General features: G+C 37.0%; 3 protein-coding genes across 3 annotated transcripts; 2 read left to right on the top strand and 1 right to left on the bottom strand.

Annotated features, from left to right (window-relative positions):
• The first annotated feature begins 33 nt into the window (after positions 1–33).
• LOC113670723 (meiosis-specific nuclear structural protein 1) lies at positions 34–9,196 on the top strand. Its single transcript, XM_027186898.2, has 13 exons — positions 34–290; positions 417–638; positions 1,511–1,570; positions 2,322–2,389; positions 3,453–3,555; positions 4,628–4,857; positions 5,521–5,737; positions 6,372–6,421; positions 6,580–6,637; positions 6,984–7,106; positions 7,231–7,365; positions 7,694–7,819; positions 8,797–9,196. The coding sequence occupies exons 1-13, from the start codon at positions 288–290 to the stop codon at positions 8,905–8,907; spliced, it is 1,506 nt and encodes a 501-aa protein (XP_027042699.2). The 5' UTR covers positions 34–287; the 3' UTR covers positions 8,908–9,196.
• An 894-nt stretch (positions 9,197–10,090) lies between these two features.
• On the top strand, positions 10,091–12,228 carry LOC113670724 (uncharacterized). The gene is made up of 3 exons (XM_027186899.2): positions 10,091–10,468; positions 11,104–11,244; positions 11,951–12,228. The coding sequence occupies exons 1-3, from the start codon at positions 10,271–10,273 to the stop codon at positions 12,062–12,064; spliced, it is 453 nt and encodes a 150-aa protein (XP_027042700.1). The 5' UTR covers positions 10,091–10,270; the 3' UTR covers positions 12,065–12,228.
• Positions 12,229–14,043: 1,815 nt separating this feature from the next.
• On the bottom strand, positions 14,044–15,755 carry LOC113670741 (neuropeptide FF receptor 2). Its single transcript, XM_027186926.2, has one exon. It carries the CDS (start codon positions 15,239–15,241, stop codon positions 14,189–14,191), a length of 1,053 nt encoding a protein of 350 aa, XP_027042727.2. The 5' UTR covers positions 15,242–15,755; the 3' UTR covers positions 14,044–14,188.
• Positions 15,756–19,502: the final 3,747 nt, after the last annotated feature.

Genomic DNA, 19,502 nt, shown 5'->3' with positions numbered 1-19,502 from the left:
TGCACTTGTGTGCACTCAGCGGTAACTTTGACCCAGTCTGGCTGAGTCGTTGTTCCGAGGTGATGCAAGGCCGAGGAAAAGCACTTGGAGAACTGAGGCGAACATGTAAACGAGGCCCATTCGTTGTTACAGCAACAAACATAATTTGTCAAGTAGATCGTAGTTGTGGTGGTCCATCAGAGCTAGTAGTGTCTTAGTAAGCTTATATTGCATTTTCACGGATTTGAAAGTGGCCCAGAAGTTAAATTTACGCTTTGGATTTGATTTAATTCTTTGGTGTTAATATTATGGTTAGTAGTAGCATATTTGTACGATATTTTCTTGCTAGTTGTGGTGATTGTCTATGACTCAGTACGGTGAGTTTTCCTCAGTATTGCATCCATTTAATGCATTATTATTTCTGTAATTCCTTTAAGGCATCTGTTCGAAGAATGAACTTAAGTCATGCTCAACAGCAAAAACTCCTTGCTGAGAACAGAAGGAAAGAGATTGCTCGGGAAGATCAAATGAAGCGAATCAACCAGGAACGTGTTGTAGAGGCTAACATGTCCAGTGAAGAAAGGATAGAAAATAAACGATTTCTACGTAGACTTCACCAGGAAGCGACTGAAAGAGAAATGGACGAAGGAATCAGAAAAGTAAAGGCTTTTCCTTTTCAGTATCTGTTTATGACAGTGGGTAAATTTTTCGCGTGCAAGTAGTAGATCACTTTCGTACTTAGGAATCAAGTAATCGGCGTCTTGTTTGCAAACTGGATCCCAATATCTAGAGCAGAAATGTGTATGCTCTGGTTTAAATTTTTTGCTGGGATTAAACATGTTCACACCAGTTTGATCTCTAGTTTTTACTTCCTAATTTTTATTTAAACAACATCTTAAATTGGAAGAAAGAACAATCAAAACAAACTGGTTTGAAAGTGTATACCCCCCTCCCCAAATAGAAAACAAATCTAATGTTTCGCAGACATATGCCTTGTTGCAATTTAAGATCTCTCAGGACAAAAGCCTAATGGGCTGTGACAGTTACTCAGATGAAGTTGGGGATTGGCATGGAACTTGCTCTAACAAGTTGTTGTGTGATTTAATTCTTGGTTCCATTTTATTTCTTTTACTTGATATTATCTGTAGTTCCTATTGTTGATTATTGGATTGAAATTTCAAACTGTTTCACTTGATACTGAAAAATATGTATGTCATCCAAAGACAGAATGAGATACAAACTGGCAAAGTGGACATTAATTTGTCATTTTTGGTATTGTTGCTCAACTGAAAACACTTTTCTTGGTATTTACAGTGAAGGCTCCCTTCAGACTTAGCTGTGAGTAAACAGCTTTACTCATGAACCTCAAGGTGAAATCAGATATTGGCCAGCTGTTGCCTGAAACAGCCAACTAAGAACTTTTTTGCTTCCCAAAGGCAATGGTTCCTGTTTAAGGAAGCCTAAACTGTGTTACATGCATTTAACATGAGACTACACAGAATTAACATCAGATACTGTGTTTCCTCACTAGCAACAAGAACAAAAGATTCTTCAGGAAAGACAACAAGAACAGGAAGAAAGACTGGCCAAGGTTAGTACACACACTGACCCAATACTAATGGTGGATGTTTCATCCTTTAGGCCTAAACCAGTTAGTATTGCCAAGTAGGGTACAGGTTTTAGGGCTTGAGTTTAAACAGGGTGTACAATATTGGTATTTAGCCCCTTGAACAGAGGATCTTCCTGAACTGAGAGCTGTTTTTAAACACTGTTACACTGATTGCATTGCTTAGTCTAAGGGCAAAATACAGTCAGTGTTGATTTTAAGTATAGAGCGAGTATGGTAGCTGGTACAAAAACTAGAGAAACTTATGACAAATTGTGGAATGTAAAATGAATGTATTAAGTAAGTCTAAACCCTTTAACTCCCAAGATATGATTGTTAATTTCCTACCTCTTCAGTGTAGGTGCTACTCATTTCCTTTTAAATTTGTTAACAGCTTCTACTTGATAGATTTGAGTAATACTATCCTCATTACCTTTTGCTGAATATTGTGTGAATATTATAGGGAGATGTTACTTGTTAATCACTTTTGGAAGTTCAAAGTTTAAAGCAGTTTGAGTTGATGTACTTGTGCATCTATTTTATTTACTAGAACTGCCTGATCAATAACATTCTAAACAAATGGTTGGCCCTTTGAAGCATCGAGAGGTCACATTTTGGCTCTAAATGTTTTTTAATTTCATTAAAAGATAGACCATGTACATTCAATGTGCCTGGCTTGTTGATCATCAGTCACCTAAAGTTAAACCAGTATCTGTATCAATTTTGTATCATGCAGGAGCTTGAAAGGATGAAGTTAGAGAGTCTTCGAAAAGAGAAGCTGACGCAGCAGATACGAGAAAATAGGTAATGTGTTATTGTCTAATACTGCAATATCCAGTGGATTTGTATGAATTTGTGGTAAATATTTTTGCTGCAAAGAGGTGAATATACACAGTAGTTTTGTTTGTCAGTGGTGGCAGTGAGGGGAATGGAGATAAATAGAGCCTTATTTTCACAAGTTCAGAAAATTTCAGGCAATCAGTGAGTATGTGATCAGTAAGTCCATAATGTTTCAGAAAAACAAAAACTGTCTGGGATAGTTGGGAAAATCTGGAATATTTCTATTTTCCCAGAAAATATCCAGAAAATGTCCCAGAATTCTGTGATGATTGCTGATCATTCAGGATTTATGAAAACTTTTACTGTCACTGTTAGGTAAAAAGAGGAATGGCTAAGCTGCCATCCCTAGCTACAGTACCACTGAGTCACAAATAAAAAATAGCATGCAGAAGAATTTGGTAATGAGACCTGTCTATTTCCCATTATATCACCAAAATCAGGGACAATTTGGGAAAAGTGAAATTGCAGGTCCTTTTTCCCAACGTATGAAAACCAGGCTAAAGAAGGCATTACACAATTAAAGAAAGAAAATAAAAGCACCCTACAGCTTTGAACTTAAAAGTTCCTGCCATCATATTCATTCACCTTTCTTAGAGGGTGCAAAACCCTCCAGTAAATTTTTTTATTCCTAAAAATTGTGTATTTATAAAAAGATGTGAAATGGACAGTTGGCTTAACACTCAGATGTTACAAGAAACCCCTCAAATCAACTGTCAGACCCTTCTCTAAATTAAATATTCATGTACGTGTATGTATAGCAGTTTCCGCCAGCCACTCTCTCTTTCCCTCTCTTGTGTAATGTGACACCTTGTACCTCTGGCTTGAGAGAAGTTACACTTTTGGTTGGGACAATGCAAATTTTTTCACAATTAGTGTGACTGTGCTCCCAAAGCATTCAGCTATCTGGACATCTAAAAGTATACCAAACTACAGTGAACTCACTGAACAAGGACTATACTCTGAAAACCATCATTCAAATAAAGTCTTTATGAGATAAAAGATTGAAGTGTTTATTTAATATTTTTAGTGTTGAATTGAGGGAACTTGAAGCCAAATTAAAAGCAGGATTTATGAATCGTGAAAGAGCAGCTCAGCTGGCTGAGAAAAGAGCCATGGCACTTGACAGCAAGGTGAGATGTAATGCTGACATTTTTTCCAAATTGTATGTGCTCTTAGTGTTGATATTATAATATCTCATTATTCTCATGCTTGTAGACTGAAATCTTACTCCAATTTGACTCTTATGGGAAAATAATTTCCCACTTGTGAGTTAGCCTTAGTTTTTGTACTTTTCTACCTCAAGTTAAGTTAACTGTTTGTATTTACATTGATTGAAAAATATTTTGAAAATTTGAAACTTTTTCATGAGTCCTCTGCTAAGTAATGTCCACCTGACATTGTGTAAATATGAGTACTTTAATTGTTGAGAGATCTCAGCAATGTTTTAAAGTTGGCAGAATATCAAGGATATCATTAGGAGGAGGCGAGCGTGGCCTAGTGGTTAGGGCACTGCACTTGTAAGCCGGAGGTCCCAGGTTCAAGTCCTCCTCCCTGCCACTGGATGGATTTGTCTTTGGTGGCCCCGAATTCAACTCCTGCACGCTTTGTAAATAGCCAACTGATCTGCCTCCTACCAGTTGGGGTTTTTAACGAGTTTCTGTTCATTTACGATATTTGTTTCCTTATTTACAGTGTCCCCAATTAGCACAGCAGTGCTAAATTACACTGACACTTAAATAAAGTTATTATTTATTATAATTATTATTATATCTATAATAGTTTCCAGTAGGTTTCAGATCAAATGTAAACATGTGTTTTAATTGATGAGAGATCTCAGCATTGATTGAAAGTTGGCGGAATATCTTTGATAGTTTCTGTAGGTTTCAGATCAAATGTAAATATGTTTTAATTGTTTAGAGATCTCAGCACTGTTTGAAAGTTGGCGAAATATCTTTAATAGTTTCTGTAGGTTTCAGATCAAATGTAAATATGTGTTTTAATTGTTTAGAGATCTCAGCATTATGTGAAAGTTGGCAGAATATCTTTGATAGTTTCTGTAGGTTTCAGATCAATTTGAAAATCAGGCACTTGCGTACAGGATGAAGAAGTGTTTTTTTTAGAGAAGTTCTACATTTCGTGAAAATATCTTTTTCTCAATTTGTTTCTTTTCTTTCTTTTCCTTTGCCCGTTTTGCGAACCCAGAAACGGGATGATGAAATACATGTTAAGATGCAAGAGGAATACAAGCGAGCACAAGAAGTGGAACGAGTTAAAGAAAAACAACGCTGGGAAGAAAGTGTCCGTTATCAGGAGCAACTTGAGAGGCAGCTGGCAGAAAAGGAGCGCCGCAAACAGGAGGCTTATGAGGAATTCCTGAAAGAAAAGCTCATGATTGATGAGATCGTGAGGAAGATCTACGAAGAAGATCAAAGGTGTGTAGCAAGATGTTTACTCTTAGGTGTTCAGTTTGTTCTTCGGTTACTTGGCACTGCCTATTATAGCGCTTTTCGATCGAGTGTCGCAATACCTAACCAAAGTGATCACAACGGGGTATCAGGAGATAGGAAAATACCTCTAAGAGCCAGTGAGAACTCAGTGTAAACAAAACCGAACTGCCTCAAGCGCGGAAAATGCAAGTCGTGAATGGAGTTAGTTTTGCATCTGATTGGTTGAGAAAGTGGCGCAAGTTTTCTGGACCAATCACAGAGCGAATCAATGCAAAACCAATGCACTCGCATATTTTTTCTTTCGGCAATCAATCGGAAATTGCTCTATAGTTTTGTAATTTGTGACTTCATTCGTGTTTAGAAGCTAAATCAAACATTTATTCAGTGTACACCATTTTTTCAGTTTAGCACACATTGTTATTGAAGGGGGGGGGGAGGGGTACATGTTATTTCATGTACCCAAGACGTTCACGCATACTGCCTTCTCCTACACTGGCTTAACACATACACACAACAAATAATTTGAACTCGTAACTAGTAGTGAGTAGTCTCTTAAATAGATAGAGGGAGACGTATTCTTAACCCATACATAGCTAAATGTATCGGTAAAAGTGCTTACTTAAAACTGTTCATTGTTAATGTCACAAGGGAGCTTGAAAATAGACTGCAGAAACAATTAGCTACTCAGCGGTACATTGAAGAGTTCAAGACGAAGCGAGCTGAGTGGAAAGCGCACGAGCGTCGTTTGATGGAGGAGGAGAATGAACGCGTTTTGGAGTTTGCAAAAGTGCAACAACAACGGGAGGAAGATAGAATGGAGAAGAAGAAACAGCAAGAAGAGAGTATGGCAGCTGTGCAACAGAAGGTCGGTATTATGATCATACTATGACGAGTGTTAACGTGTGTGTTGTAATTAGCCTTCTGAGGGCTCATTAGTTCCCAGGGCTTTCCGGTAGGGGAGGTGAATATACTGGAGAAGGACACTTCCAAGAGAGGGAGAGACTTAATAAGAACTCATCGAGGGCCGCAGTTTGAGTTATTTTATTTTTGTTTTTTTGTTTTTACTCTGAACTCCTGCCATGCGTGCTTTGCTTTTCTTTGGTTATGTTATGTTATGTTATCTACAGAAACTACGACAGGTTTTAAACTGCTAGAATATTTTGACCTGCAACGCTACCCAGCTCAAATGTGTACCGTGTGTTTTACGCTAACTGTTTGTTTTAAGGATAGGCTGGTAGAGGGGGCTTATTAGAGAGAAGCGAGCTGGTCAGAGCGTTGTTGAGTTGTTAAATTTTGTTTTCTGTCTTGAAGAATAATCAGTACAGTTTTAACATAGAACGAGAGACCCAAACTAAACGCAAATGGTGGTTTTCGCTCTCTTTGTTGTCTAAAGGGAATGGTTTATAGCTAATTGTTGTGTTAAGTGCAATTTAATGTGCAGAGGAAGAAAAAAAAAGATGTTAAAACTTTGTTTTTTTAATGTACGTATTTCCTTTCAGCTTACAAAACAAATCCAAGAAGAAACCGAGGCTAGGGAAGAAATGGAAAGGTACAGAAAAGAAAAATCGAACAGATAATCAATTGACGCTTGGACAAACGAACTAACGGAATGATGGATTAAAGATTGTGCAACTGCATATTTGATTTCAATGGAACTGTTAATTATAGGGTGTCATCAATCTCTTTATTTTTCCTTTTTCCATTCAGAATTCGAACAGAGCTGTATCTCGAGGAACAAGAGGAAATGGAGAGACAGAAGGAAAAGGTAAAGGCTTTTCTTAGTCTCCTTAATTTTGTTGTGATACATTGCATCTCCTTCATCCTCAGTGACTAAACTTTGGAACTTCAACTGTATAGAAAGGAAAGTGTAAAGATGTCTGTTTTGGAACGAATGAAGTGAAAAAAATTGTAATCTTGAAAATTTATGTGAATAACAAAAATTAGAGCCAAATGATTACTGGCTAATCTACTAAAGGATTGTTTCATTATGTTAAATGAAAGGAAAACACCAAGATAACAAATCTAAAAAGAAATGCTCTTAATTTCCCACGCGCATCTTATCATGAAGGCGCATTTATTGAGATTCTTCGTTTTGCTTCTATCCTTTTTAGATGGCGATCGAAAACAGACTTCGCCAGCGGTTGGACTTGCAGAGCACGCGTAGACAGCAACTTGAGTTTAAGGAGATGAAGCGACAAGCAGAGAGGGAAGAAGAAGACGAATTCAGAAGAAAGGTATTCTACACGAAGTGTTGCTTGCGCTTCGATGCGTTTTACTCCACTGACCGGACTGATTTCCTGAGAGGAATCGTGCTCATTCCACCATTGTTTGCTGACACTAAAAATGTTTCTCTTTTAGATGCTCGAGAAATTCGCAGAAGATGACCGAATTGAACAAATGAACGCTCAGAAGAGACGAATGAAGCAATTGGAACACAAGAAAGCAGTAGAAAAACTGATTGAGGACAGGAGAATTCAGTTCCAGAGGGAAAGGGTTAGACGACACGTTTCTTCTAAGTGCAGCAGATATGTTGTCTTATTATACACCAATGAAATACCAAATGAGCTTTCGCGCGAAAACATGTTTCTTCACACGTGAAGGTCATAAAAGATCACTGTTGCTATGGTTACATATAAAAATACAAAAAAATTATTTTGCTTATGACTGGGTTTTTTCCGAAATCAAAAATTCTAAAGGCCATTATTTTAAACTTTTTTCAACACTCGAAGCTTTGTATCTCCGCGCGGCCGTGTAATGTCCTCTATTTTTTTTTGTTGATGATTGTTTCATTTACGAAAATTATTTTTTTCCTTTTTATTAGGAAGCAGAACTGGAGGCTCGTCGTGAACAAGAAAGAATGGAGGAATACAGGAGGCAAATTATTGAAAGAGAAAGGCAGAGGATGCTGCAAGAACACGCGTCCAAACTTCTTGGTTTCTTACCTAAGGTAGATATTTCCTATACCTCTTGTGTTCTGTTGTTGTGTCTTTTGACTGTTATTGATATTTATGTAGCACAATAGTAGTATTTGTATTACATTACGTCGTCTACTTGTCGCACAATTCGTCCTTCCAGATGACACTTCGAACGTGGCTGATTGCTTAGGTTTAGTTCCTTTCAAGTTTGAAAAACTCAGTAAAAGGCCTGAAAAAGGCTTCTGAGCCAAAAATTTCGAAATACTCAATCCATCATTCTCCATCCTTAGCCTTCCCGTCTCTACAGTGTATGTGGATTGCTCTCTTCGTTTCGGTGCTTTTCTACCATTCAAGCAATTTTTTCAAAGGAAAAGTATGGTCCAGAAAAAGGATTGCTTTGTGTCTCCGCTTGTCGAAAGTACTGCGTTTTGAGATCCCAAAGAGAAACCCAACGAAAATTGCTTTTAAATGAGTTATAAATCCGACCACGAACGACGCCATTTTGAATTTTGTCTATCAAGTCGCTTATCTGGGACGCTACGGTCAGAGTCTCACTCTTTTCTTCACCTCGTAACCATCAGTTTGAACAACTGGAAACTAAACACAAAACATTCTTGCTCAAACGGAATAAGGTGGTAGTGATAAACAGAGCAGCAGCAGTTTGTGGGGATAAACTGATTTTGGCGTTCAATTAGTCGAATTCGTAGCTCATATGAAGATAATTTTTTAATGGTTATATAACTCTTTCGAAACTCTAAACGCGGTGAGTGGTAAATTTTTACATATACTTTTTGATTGTAGGAGAAAAATGCGTATGGTTTTTGATTATCACATCTCCTTTAACGGTTTTCTCAGAATAAAGGCAGATCTCTGCCTCGTTGAAAAATAATGGTTAATGTTCTGCTTATACCTACGGAAATAAATAGGACTACAAAGTTAAACCAACAGTATTTCTGGTTGTCATCTAAAAACATTGTTAACCTCAATTTATCTCATTTTTATTCATCAGGGTGTATTACGTGACGAGGAAGATCTTGAGTTGTTTGATGAACAATTCAAAGACGCATACCGAGCAAGAAAAGTCGACTACTTTGATGACGATGACGACGGAAGTTATTAAAGTTAACTTATTGGGAAATTACAGCAATCGACCCAGATTCAAAAGGATTATTAATGTCAAAACAATGCATAAGAATTTCTTTCTCCAGATAGTGTCCGTAAAAGGTTGAAATTGAATATTTTCGCGTTTTCAGAATGGGAAACTTATCGTAAAGCTTGCTTTGGTTTTTTAGTCAGTGTTAGAGACATATGCCTTAGGTGGTTATGGAAAAGTATATCAATTTGAAGCAGTTAGTTCAAATGTAAATAGCATTGTTTAGCATCTTTTGTAATAAATATTTGAAACCAAATTATTTGTTTTTACAAATATATTACGAACTAGAAGTGTAGTATCGCCTGCTTGTGTTCTGTTTCCATATTTGCAATTAAGTGTTCAATATGCATCTGGTGCAAGAAATACCATGAATAGGTCACTTGACAAATGTGGGGGCAATTGGCAGTATAGTTTCAAAAGTATTCTGAACTTCTTTGGTTTTACTCTCTTACGTAATTTGATGCAGAAGTTACACCAATCTTGACTTAAGTACTTGTGCTCATGCAGATGAGTTTTAAATTTTAATTATCTTTTGCTTATTGTATCCCTACACTGATTGGCAAACATGGAAAAGCAATTTGCTTTGCTGCTCTTTATCTGAATAACAAAGGTTTCGTTGGGTTAATTAAACCAAGTTATCTTATATTTTTAACTAAGTATTTTTTTCGTCTGAAAGTTAAGTACCCCTTACGGTTTCATGTTAAAGAAAGACAAACTTTTAATCTCATATGTCATATTTGTAAACTTTAAGACTTTTTTTGTGTTCCCCTCCCCAATAAAAAAATACTTTTAATAATTGTGAAATTTTTATAGTTAAAATAATATAAAAAGTAAAAATGTATAATTTTAATTTGGACTGCGAATATTAAATTATGTTCAGTCTATAGTGAAAGCGAACCAAATAGACGATATAGCTTTTCAACAAATTCTTTGTATCTCAGTGGACCGCACAAAAATCGGAAAGTATGTCGTCCGAATCTCCATAAGGGACTGAGGTTATTCCTCCCTGCGCTTGATGGTTAAAACAAATTTTGCTTCCGTGACGGAGACAGCGATAACACAATTAAACACTTCTCCAACTGGGCGGGAATCTTACCTTTAGAATGAGATAGGTTCGTTCTTTAGCATCTGTGCAAATTTAGAGCCGCTTGACAGTGAAGTTAATCTCAGCGAGCACTCGGCAACGGAAGCTGTCCAAACACATTGCTAATATCTTGGCATCAACTTTTGTTTCTTTATGCAGAGTTTAAAATTAAATGAGATTTTTCCGAGACTATATCAAGGCATGTTTGTTGCCTCGACACAGCACTGTTGATAACATTTCGTCGCCATGAAGTCTTTCACTGCGTTATTGCTTCTGGCAGCTTTCGCGGTGCACGTGTTCTCCAATGAAGTGGCAATTTACAGGGCTTCGTATAATTTCATAACTGAGCAACAGGACCTTAAAATGGCCGAGGCTGTGAGAGACAATGGATTACCAGAAACAACTCTTATTGCCAATGACCACGAAGAGCCACCAGATTTCTTGGTAAGTGAAGACACCAACCAGTTTGTTAGATATAATAACTGAATTATTACCAGCGCCCCGATTGGTTAGAAACCTATCGTTTATTGCGACGGTAAACCCATGCAAAATTGAAACATTTTTAGTCTATGTTATAAAAAGTAATTGATCGCACTTCCTATCGGAGGAGGAGGTGAGTAACCTACAAACTTTTCTCGTATTCTCCTAACACCGATAGAAAGTGCTATCTATTTCTTAAGTAACTACTATTTTCTGTAGTAGTAAAACGTATTCATTTTGTGTTGTTAAATGGTAAATGTGGTCCTTAAGGAAAAGAAAAGGGGAAAGAAACACCCTTAACAAGCTAACGGGGCGGTAATCTGCCTGAAAAATATTTTAGAACATATTTTATTGACTAATATTTTAGGGCCACTGAATATAACCAAAATTACCTCTTGCATTTTTATCTTTAACTCAAACAAGTCGTCTGCGATTGTCAAGGAGAGCACATTTGAGCGTTTATTCTAAATATAATCAATTTTCATACGTCTGCAACCTCGACTCATTTCTCCCTTTATTAGAATTTTTAAAGATTATAAGTTCTTTTTCCATTTTCTGATCATAATCGATATCATGTTCATTTTTTTTTCTTTTAACAGAAACGTTGTATTAAAAGAAAAATCAGATGCTGGAGGAGAGCAGGGGAGGACAGGTGTAAAATGCTTAAATGTCTGGATAAATTCTTCGGATGCGCAAAGGAAAAACTACCATCCCCTCTTCCTTCAATTCCTCCTTTGGTGGTGAGTGCCTGACTCACTCTACGCACATGTCACGAATTGCAATCGCGGTCATAATGTGAATCATCACCATCATCATAGCTGTCATTACAACCGTGATAACATCAATAACTGTAATGATAGGGATGACCATGACGAAGACAATAACGATGACGATGACGATAAATGTTAATGATGGTGGTTATGATGAAGATGACGATACTGATGACGATGGCAATAATGACAACGATGACGATACTGATAATAATGGTAATAATGACAACGATGACGATACTGATGACAATGGTAATAATAACAATGATGATGATAATGATGACAACGACGACGATAATGACGATGTCGATAGCGATGGTGATAACGTTGACGATTACGATAATTGACCATGGTCTTTTCGAGGAAACCTGAGATCCTCATTGTTTAACAATTCCTGAACGAAGTGAAGCACTGAATCATAATTTTTCGGTTGCTGGTAACTTTTTGAATTTTTTTAGTAAAACATAACTCTTGAGATTTTTTTCCATGTTTCGCCTTTACCTTGGTTCAGGAAACGTGCGCTACTCTCTCAATCAATCAGTTGCAAAACTAAAACCAATCACGAGCCAATGGAGAGAGCGCCCTAGAAATTTATCATTACAGTACATTTCTTTGTCATTGGTTCTCTTAAAAGAGTAAACTATTTAGAATAACGTAATTTACATATCTCCAACAGAGAGGTTGCTTTGTGCTGCTTGAAATGTGCAGGAAGGCTTCCATTAGCTGTGCTGGCGAGTTGTGCTGCTTCGTCCGCATGAAGAGATGCTTTGATTTGGCTGGAGGGGAGTAATTCCTTCGGATGTGAGTGTTACACTGTTACCATGGCGACAAATAGACGATATCGATCAACACGATGCTAATTTACAATCAGGTTCAAATTTTACTTTTGGGTTATGTTTATTCATGTATTCATGCAGGCAGAATAATAGAAATAAATAAAAATACTAAACGCAATGTTTGGATTGTTCCTATATAGTCAACTACCGTGCCTCAAATCACCATCCGCCGTTGTTTTAGTCAATGCCCTGGCGGAGTTTCCTTGTTACGTTTCCCTTTCGGGTCTGTTCCAGGGGGAAGAGCAGCACTCCTACTCATTCCGTACTACGTAGACCGGAAAAGTCTTGTCGGCCACTTGGCTCCTGCGCAGAGTTACTTTTTTCATGCTAAGAGCTAATTTGTTTATCGAGTATTCCGTAAATTTTTTAAATCTTATTCCTAAATGTGTAAAATTTTTTTGTTCTATTAAGTAGATTCGTTTTCACATTTATTATTGACCTCAGTGGTGAAGAATACTTTTTTAATTGGCTGGTTTGGAAGTGATTAGCAAGTACATCCTCTCCTGAGGAGTACTATTCACCTCTGAACAGCAGAAGAGACAAAATCGCGCGTCAAGTGTTTACTTTCCGACTATTTTTCGATATATTGACAGAAATTAACAAATTTTTCTTTGGCAGTAGCACATACAATAAAACAATCCTTCATCTCGGTGTCGGTGAACGTAATGGATATCTAACTCGCTGCTTCGCGGCTCGTTAAATATTCATCACTTTAACTTCGGTGAATAATTGTTGAATATTCTAAATAAAGACACTATGTTATATCCACATCCATTCCATTTTTACTTTAACTACAAAAATGAAATCGTACGAAGAAATGAATCAATTAATAAACAGGGTAATTTGGTAGTATCAACTGAGTCGATAATGTAAATTGGCCAATGCAAAGAGTTTGAAAGTTGACGTTTGGAGCGTCAGCCAATTTACGCTATCGACTCAGTTGATAATATCAAATTACCTTGTACTCTCCCACCGACGCAGCACCCCAATTTCTTTAGAAACTTACCCCCTTTAATGAATTTAATCGCTAAACAGCTGATGAAGGCAAGCAGCCAGTGGAATCGCATCAGAACTTGGTTTGTTCTAAGAAGCTTTGTTGGCTGCAATTTTGTTTCTAAAACTTTCCTTTTAAGGCGTGTATAAATGAGGCTCTGGGAAATACGATAAATCCATCTCCTAGTATTTCCGTGCGGCTGCCTGATAGTTGCTTTCCTGTTTAACGTCGATAAAAATAGTCTACAAACGTGCTTTGATGACTATGCATTAAGTAAACCCATTAGATCAAATCCAAACAGCATGTTTCTTTTTAATGGTAAGAACGTGACATACTGAACGCTGTTTACTCAAGATTAGAAAAAAGAATATTCTTATGCGAAGTGAACTAATTAAAGAAAAGGAAGAATTTTGTATGGAAAGTTAGGAGATTACTCTTTGTGAATCTCAAGAGGAATTGGCATTGGGTGATCTTATTTCTTTTCTTGCCTTAAGTAAATATATTGGACCGGTTATTTACGCGAGGTCTAATCCAAACCGCAGTTTTACGCAAGCAGTGGGCCTTGTGTATTCTTTATAAGGGGGTTTGTTCTCATTAAATGAGCGTCCTTATACTGCTAGCCGTTGGCCCTCTTGAAATTATTCGCAAATATGAATGTTCAGATAAAAGGTTCAGCTAAACCCAGGACAGTTTAGGATTAAACAACGGTTAAACTTTGTTTTGATAAGCGGCCTCTTATGTTTTCAAAACGTCATGAAAGCATTTTAGGTAGTTGATGGGTGCCAAAAAACTGATGCTTGGCCCACAACAACTGTAGTTGTAGATGTTGTGTATCTTCGGGTTCCGTACGTAGCATCTGGTTGAAGGAACGTAGCGGATGAGCCAAAAGCATCTGCCAATATCTGCGCGTTCGCCAGCTTAGGAACATTATGAGACAGATTCACGATCTGAGAATATTTAATTCATCGCCTAATTTACATGAGAAATAAAGCTCTTTTACAAATAAATTGGTTGATTTACATTTATGAGATGACTCAGTACAAATATCTGGCCTTGCTTTAATAATGAAATAGCTATGATAACATCATTTCAGAGCAGGAAGTGCAATGTTTTCCTTCGGTGAAACACGTATTAGAGGAAAGCAAAATGAGAGTTTCCGAAACAAACTGAACGTGCATAAATTCCTCGCAGCGGCACGGAAATGAGAACTGAACGCAACAAGAATGAAGGGATTTACTGCTGTACTAAGCAATGGGCAGAAATAATAGAATAAACCCACCATTACGAGACATCTATCTTTGTCGAATATTGACGGATAAAGAGATTTTAGGAACATGTAGACGTACATGGGCGTCCAACAAATAAAAAAACCAAACACTATTGATTTAAACATCTTCACTATGTTTTGATTTTGTCGAATCCTTTTGATCTTTAACTGGAGAATTCTTTGTCTGTTATGGCTTATATTAAACTGTGCCTGCTTCTTTAGGCGTCTTACAATAAGAGGATAGAGAACAAATATTACAGTTAACGGCATACAATAAACCAGGCAAAAACCAACCAAACTGTAGATTTGCAGCATCGAGCTCTTCGCAACGGTTCTACAAAAAGTGTACCGTTCTGTTTTGACAATTTTACTGTAAATAAAAAAGGGAATTTGAACCAACAAAGGAACCCCCCAACTTAAAGGGAGGAAAAAGGCTCGAATCCTTCTAGTAATGTCGACAGCTTTCAGTGGAAAGGCAATTGCAGTGAATCTGTCCACGGCAATCAGCACCAGGCTTGCAACTGAAACCACATACGAAACAGCGCGTGAATAAATCCCAAGCTTGCAAAAAAATTCGGAGACTTCAATGTCTGTAATGAGACTTCCATCTGCTTTTAGCATCCCTTCGGTAGCAAAGAGCGGCCAGGTGAAGAAAACGGACACCAAGTCGGAAACTGCCATGTTGACAATGTAGTAATTTGTTCTTGATTTTAGTGTCGGAGTTTTTATGAAGGCTATGATCACGAGAAGATTTCCCGCTAAGGAAAATACGCTGGCAATCAAAAGAAATGCTGTAAAAGCCCCAGAGACAGCGGGAGGACATTTTGTTTGGTTGACGAAATGATGGTGAAGTTCAGTGAAATTAGTCATTGTTTTGAACCCAAAGGAAAGTCTTCTGTGTCAATAGGGTTAAAATTGCATTTCTTAAATAGAGATGTAAGCTCTTTAAAATTCAATCCACTTATGACGTAAACAATGAATTCTTTATCAAACGTCAATCAATTTTAAGAAGAAAATTAGACTCGGTCACAAGCCATCAATATGATAAACACAACCATTCTTCACCCTCAATTGTTGTACCTCATATGGTATAGCTTCATGTCATACGAATTAAGTACTAAGCTCTGACTGTTCACATATGGACAGGAGGTCGAAAATTCTATCAGGTGGAAACATTTCTAAGAGATCATGAGATTTAAATCTTGGGGAGTAAAACAAATTCACACATACATAGCCTGAACAAAACACCTCAGGCAAGTTTCTGTGAGTTTATGCTTGGATAAAAATAAAATCCAAAGTAACTTTTATGGACGAAGCATAACCTTACACAAGACAATTTTGCCTTAGAGTTGCATATATTTAGAACGAATTCATCCTTTCTTTGACAATCACTTGTGTTGTTGTGTAAATTGCAATCGCGCACGGGTGGCAAACTAGTAAAAAAATTATCAGTCAACGAACGGGAAATTTGACAAAGAATTTATCTTTATAGCTAGGAGCTACAGATGCAAATGCGGTACTTTGAAAAATTATGCGCTTTCGATCTTGGAATCTTGTTAGCCTTTGTTCTGAGCTTCAAAACCTGACATTTCTTTCACAACTAGGACTTTTTGTCAATACCGATGTTCTTGCTCAAAAATTGCAAGAGTAGGTAAGAGTTAATGTTGTGAGCGAAGATATTCTCGCACACAAATAGTTTCAGTTTCGATTTTCCACACTGAGATCTCGGAATCACGTGCATAAGTCTCGGCTTTTATCACTCACCACGTTTATGCCTTTTAACTCAATTTCTATGTGCGTCAATTGACTAAACTTAAATTCTTTAACAGAGAGGACGCATAAGTTTTTTTGAAAAATTCACTTTTCAACTTTTCATATGTACTTTAAACAGCATTTCACGCGTCACGAATTTAAAAGGGAAAACTTCAAACCTCAACGTACTTTGCCTCCCTGTAAAGCTCGATCACACGTCACTTATTAATTCTAGGCTTTATCTCAGGTCACTTATAGAGCCTCCCCTTCCCATCCTCGAAGAAAAGCCTCGACACTACTTACAACTACGTGAGAGGAATATAAAACCATTCTTCAATTACATCAAAACAAAGAGCGAACCCATTTAGTACTGTAAATAAACACCTGCCGGAAATGTTATCGCTGAACAGAACTATATCAATCATTAAAAAACACATACAATTAAATGCTGCAGGTAAGAAATTATTGCCTTTATTTTTTAAAGCAATATCAGCGCGTACCGCATGACCTGTCTAACGGGGAAATTATAGAACCCCCTACAGCAACCACTCTCCTTAAAGAAATGTTTTTTAAGTCAAACAGGTTCATCAGGGCTGTTTTACGACATTTAAATAGAAAATTTTGTCTATTTATTTTTTCTAAGTTTTCAAACCCAGATATCTATTATTTACTTCCTACTTACCACTGTTACTTATTATTCAATATTTAACTTCCTCTTTCGATCATATGAATCAGCAGGACACACTTTTAGAAATGACAGGGGTGAATTTTTGAGAATGTTTTTCAGTGGTTTGTGAGAGTCGTATTGGCTTTGACGGTCAAAAGGAGATTTTTCTGTTGGGGATATTTTTAAAGGTTAGAAAAAAAGCAAACGAAATTGTATTTCAGAGAAGTAACCAATTCAGAAGTAACTTCTGCCGTCTGCGTTTTTCTTATGTGGTTGTTAATCTATCGACAAAGGAAGTTAAACGAGGGAATTGTCAGAGTTTGATTAAGAATTGGATCTTTCTTTGTAACAAACACCCGATTTAAGCGTGTGCAGCCCATTTGATTGGGTGCGAGCGAGGAGACTGGGTCGAATACACCAAAATGAGGGCTACCAGGCAAGAGCAGGCTCTCCCAAAGATGTAATGTCAAAGAAGATATGTTTTTTTCAAGTCCAACTCAAGAAAAAAATATATTGTCTCAAGACTAAATTCTGCTGGCATACAGAACAAAGGAAACAAATCAAAGCCTGATGATTGACTTCGTTTTATTTCAGTTATTTTAATCGGGACTTTTTCCAGCAGTTCTCGACTAAAATTTCCGACTCAATTTTTTCTCACGTCCGCACATCATCAAGGGTGAGCTTGGTGGAAATGGTTACAATTTGGGTTTCAAGCATCAAAGGACATCGGTTTTTTTCACATTAAAGTCTTATCATATCAATGTTTTTAACATGGATTTTACAAAGATTCAAGTCCAGAGTTACGTAATACTTCGGCCTGAAAAGGGCAAAATTTTAAACAGAGTTGTTTTCTCTGCTATAAGTTATCTCTTTTGTTCTCGACAGCTATGTAAATATAGCCTAACTTCACAAAGGAAATAAAAAACAAAAATGTAAGTAAAGGTTTGCTTCTTTTGTTCTCGACAGCTATGTAAATGTAGCCCAACATCACAAAAGAAATAATTTTCACATTGCAGTGTGAAGTCAATATTTCTCCGTTTTTAGAACTCCCACAGTTTGCTTTTTATTATTTTCAATTTCAAAGCCCCTCTAAAAACGGTCTGATTTGAAAACCGAAATGTCATAAAAACGTGTTAAAATCGAAAGACTGTTCTAATAGCGAGGTAAAACAGCCAGAAGCTTTAATTGAGAAGTCATTAATTTAAAATGTAATTTAAAGATTGGCTGAATTATGGTCGTTCGCCCCAATTTCTTTAGAAACTTACTGAATTTAATCGCTAAACAGCTGCTAAAGGCAAGCAGCCAGTGGAATTGCATCAGAACTTGGTTTGTCGTTAGTCTGCAATTTTGTTTTTAAAACTTTGCTTTTAAAGTGTGTATTAATGAGGCTCTGGAAAATACGATAAATTCATCTCCTAGTATTTCTGTGCGGCTGCCTGATAGTTGCTTTCCTGTTTTTCGTCAATGAAAATAGTCTACAAATGCGTTCTGATGACGGTACAATAAGTAAACCCATTAGATCAAATCCAAACAGCATGTTTCTTTTTAATGGGTTAGGACGTGACGTACTGAACGTTGTTTACTCAAGACTAGATAAAAGAATATTCTTTACACGAAATGAACTAATTTAAGAAAAGGAAGAATTTTGTATGGAAAGTTAGGAGATTCAGAGGAATTGGCGTTGGGTTATCTTATTTCCTTCCTTGCCTTAAATAAACATATTGGACCGGTTATTTACGCGAAGTCTAATCCAAACCGCAGTTTTACGCAAGCAGTGGGTCTTGTATATTCTCTATAATGGAGTTTGTTCTCATTGAATGAGTGTTCTTATACTGTTAGCCTTCAGCTCTCTTCAAACTGTTCACAAATATGAATGTTCAGATAAAAGGTTCAGCTAAACCCAGGATAGTTTAGGACGCGGTTTTGTTAAACAACGGCTAAATTTTGTTTAAATAAGCGGCCTCTTATGTTTTCAAAACGTCATGAAAGCATTTTAGGTTGTTGGTGAGTGTTAAACAAGTGATGCTTGGCCCACAACAATTGTAGTTGTAGATGTTGTGTAGCTTCGGGTTCCGTAAGTGACATCTAGTTGAAAGAAAGTAGCGGGTGAGCCAAAAACATCTGCCAACATCTGCGCCTTCGCCAGCTTAAGAACATTAGGAGATAGATTCACGATCTGAGAATATTTTACTCATCACCTAGTTTACATGACAAAAAAAAGCTCTTTTACAAAGAAATGTCGATTTATATTTATGATATGACTCAGTACAAATATCTGGCCTTGCTTTGCTAAATGGCTATGATAACATCATTTCATAGCAGGAAGTGAGATGTTTTCCCTCGGTGAAGCAAATGTTGGAGGAAAGCAAAATGAGTTTCCGAAACAAACTGAACGTGCATAAATTCCTCGCAACGGCACGAAATGAGAAATGAACGCAACAAGAATGAAGGAAAGTTTTCCTTCTGTGTCAATAGGGTTAAAACTGCATTTCTTAATTAGAGATATAGGCTCTTTAAAATTCAATCCACTTATGATGTGAACAATAAGTTCTTTATCAAACGTCAATCAATTGCAAGAAGAAAATTAGACTCGGTCACAAGCCATCAATATGATAAACACAACCATTCTTCACCCTCAATTGTTGTACCTCATATGGTATAGCTTCATGTCATACGAATTAAGTACTAAGCTCTGACTGTTCACATATGGAC

This window comes from Pocillopora damicornis, chromosome 2 (assembly GCF_964200805.1).
Source record: "Pocillopora damicornis chromosome 2, jaPocDami1.2, whole genome shotgun sequence".
NCBI classification, from domain to species: domain Eukaryota; kingdom Metazoa; phylum Cnidaria; class Anthozoa; order Scleractinia; family Pocilloporidae; genus Pocillopora; species Pocillopora damicornis.
This window is presented reverse-complemented; position numbering and strand designations above follow the sequence as displayed.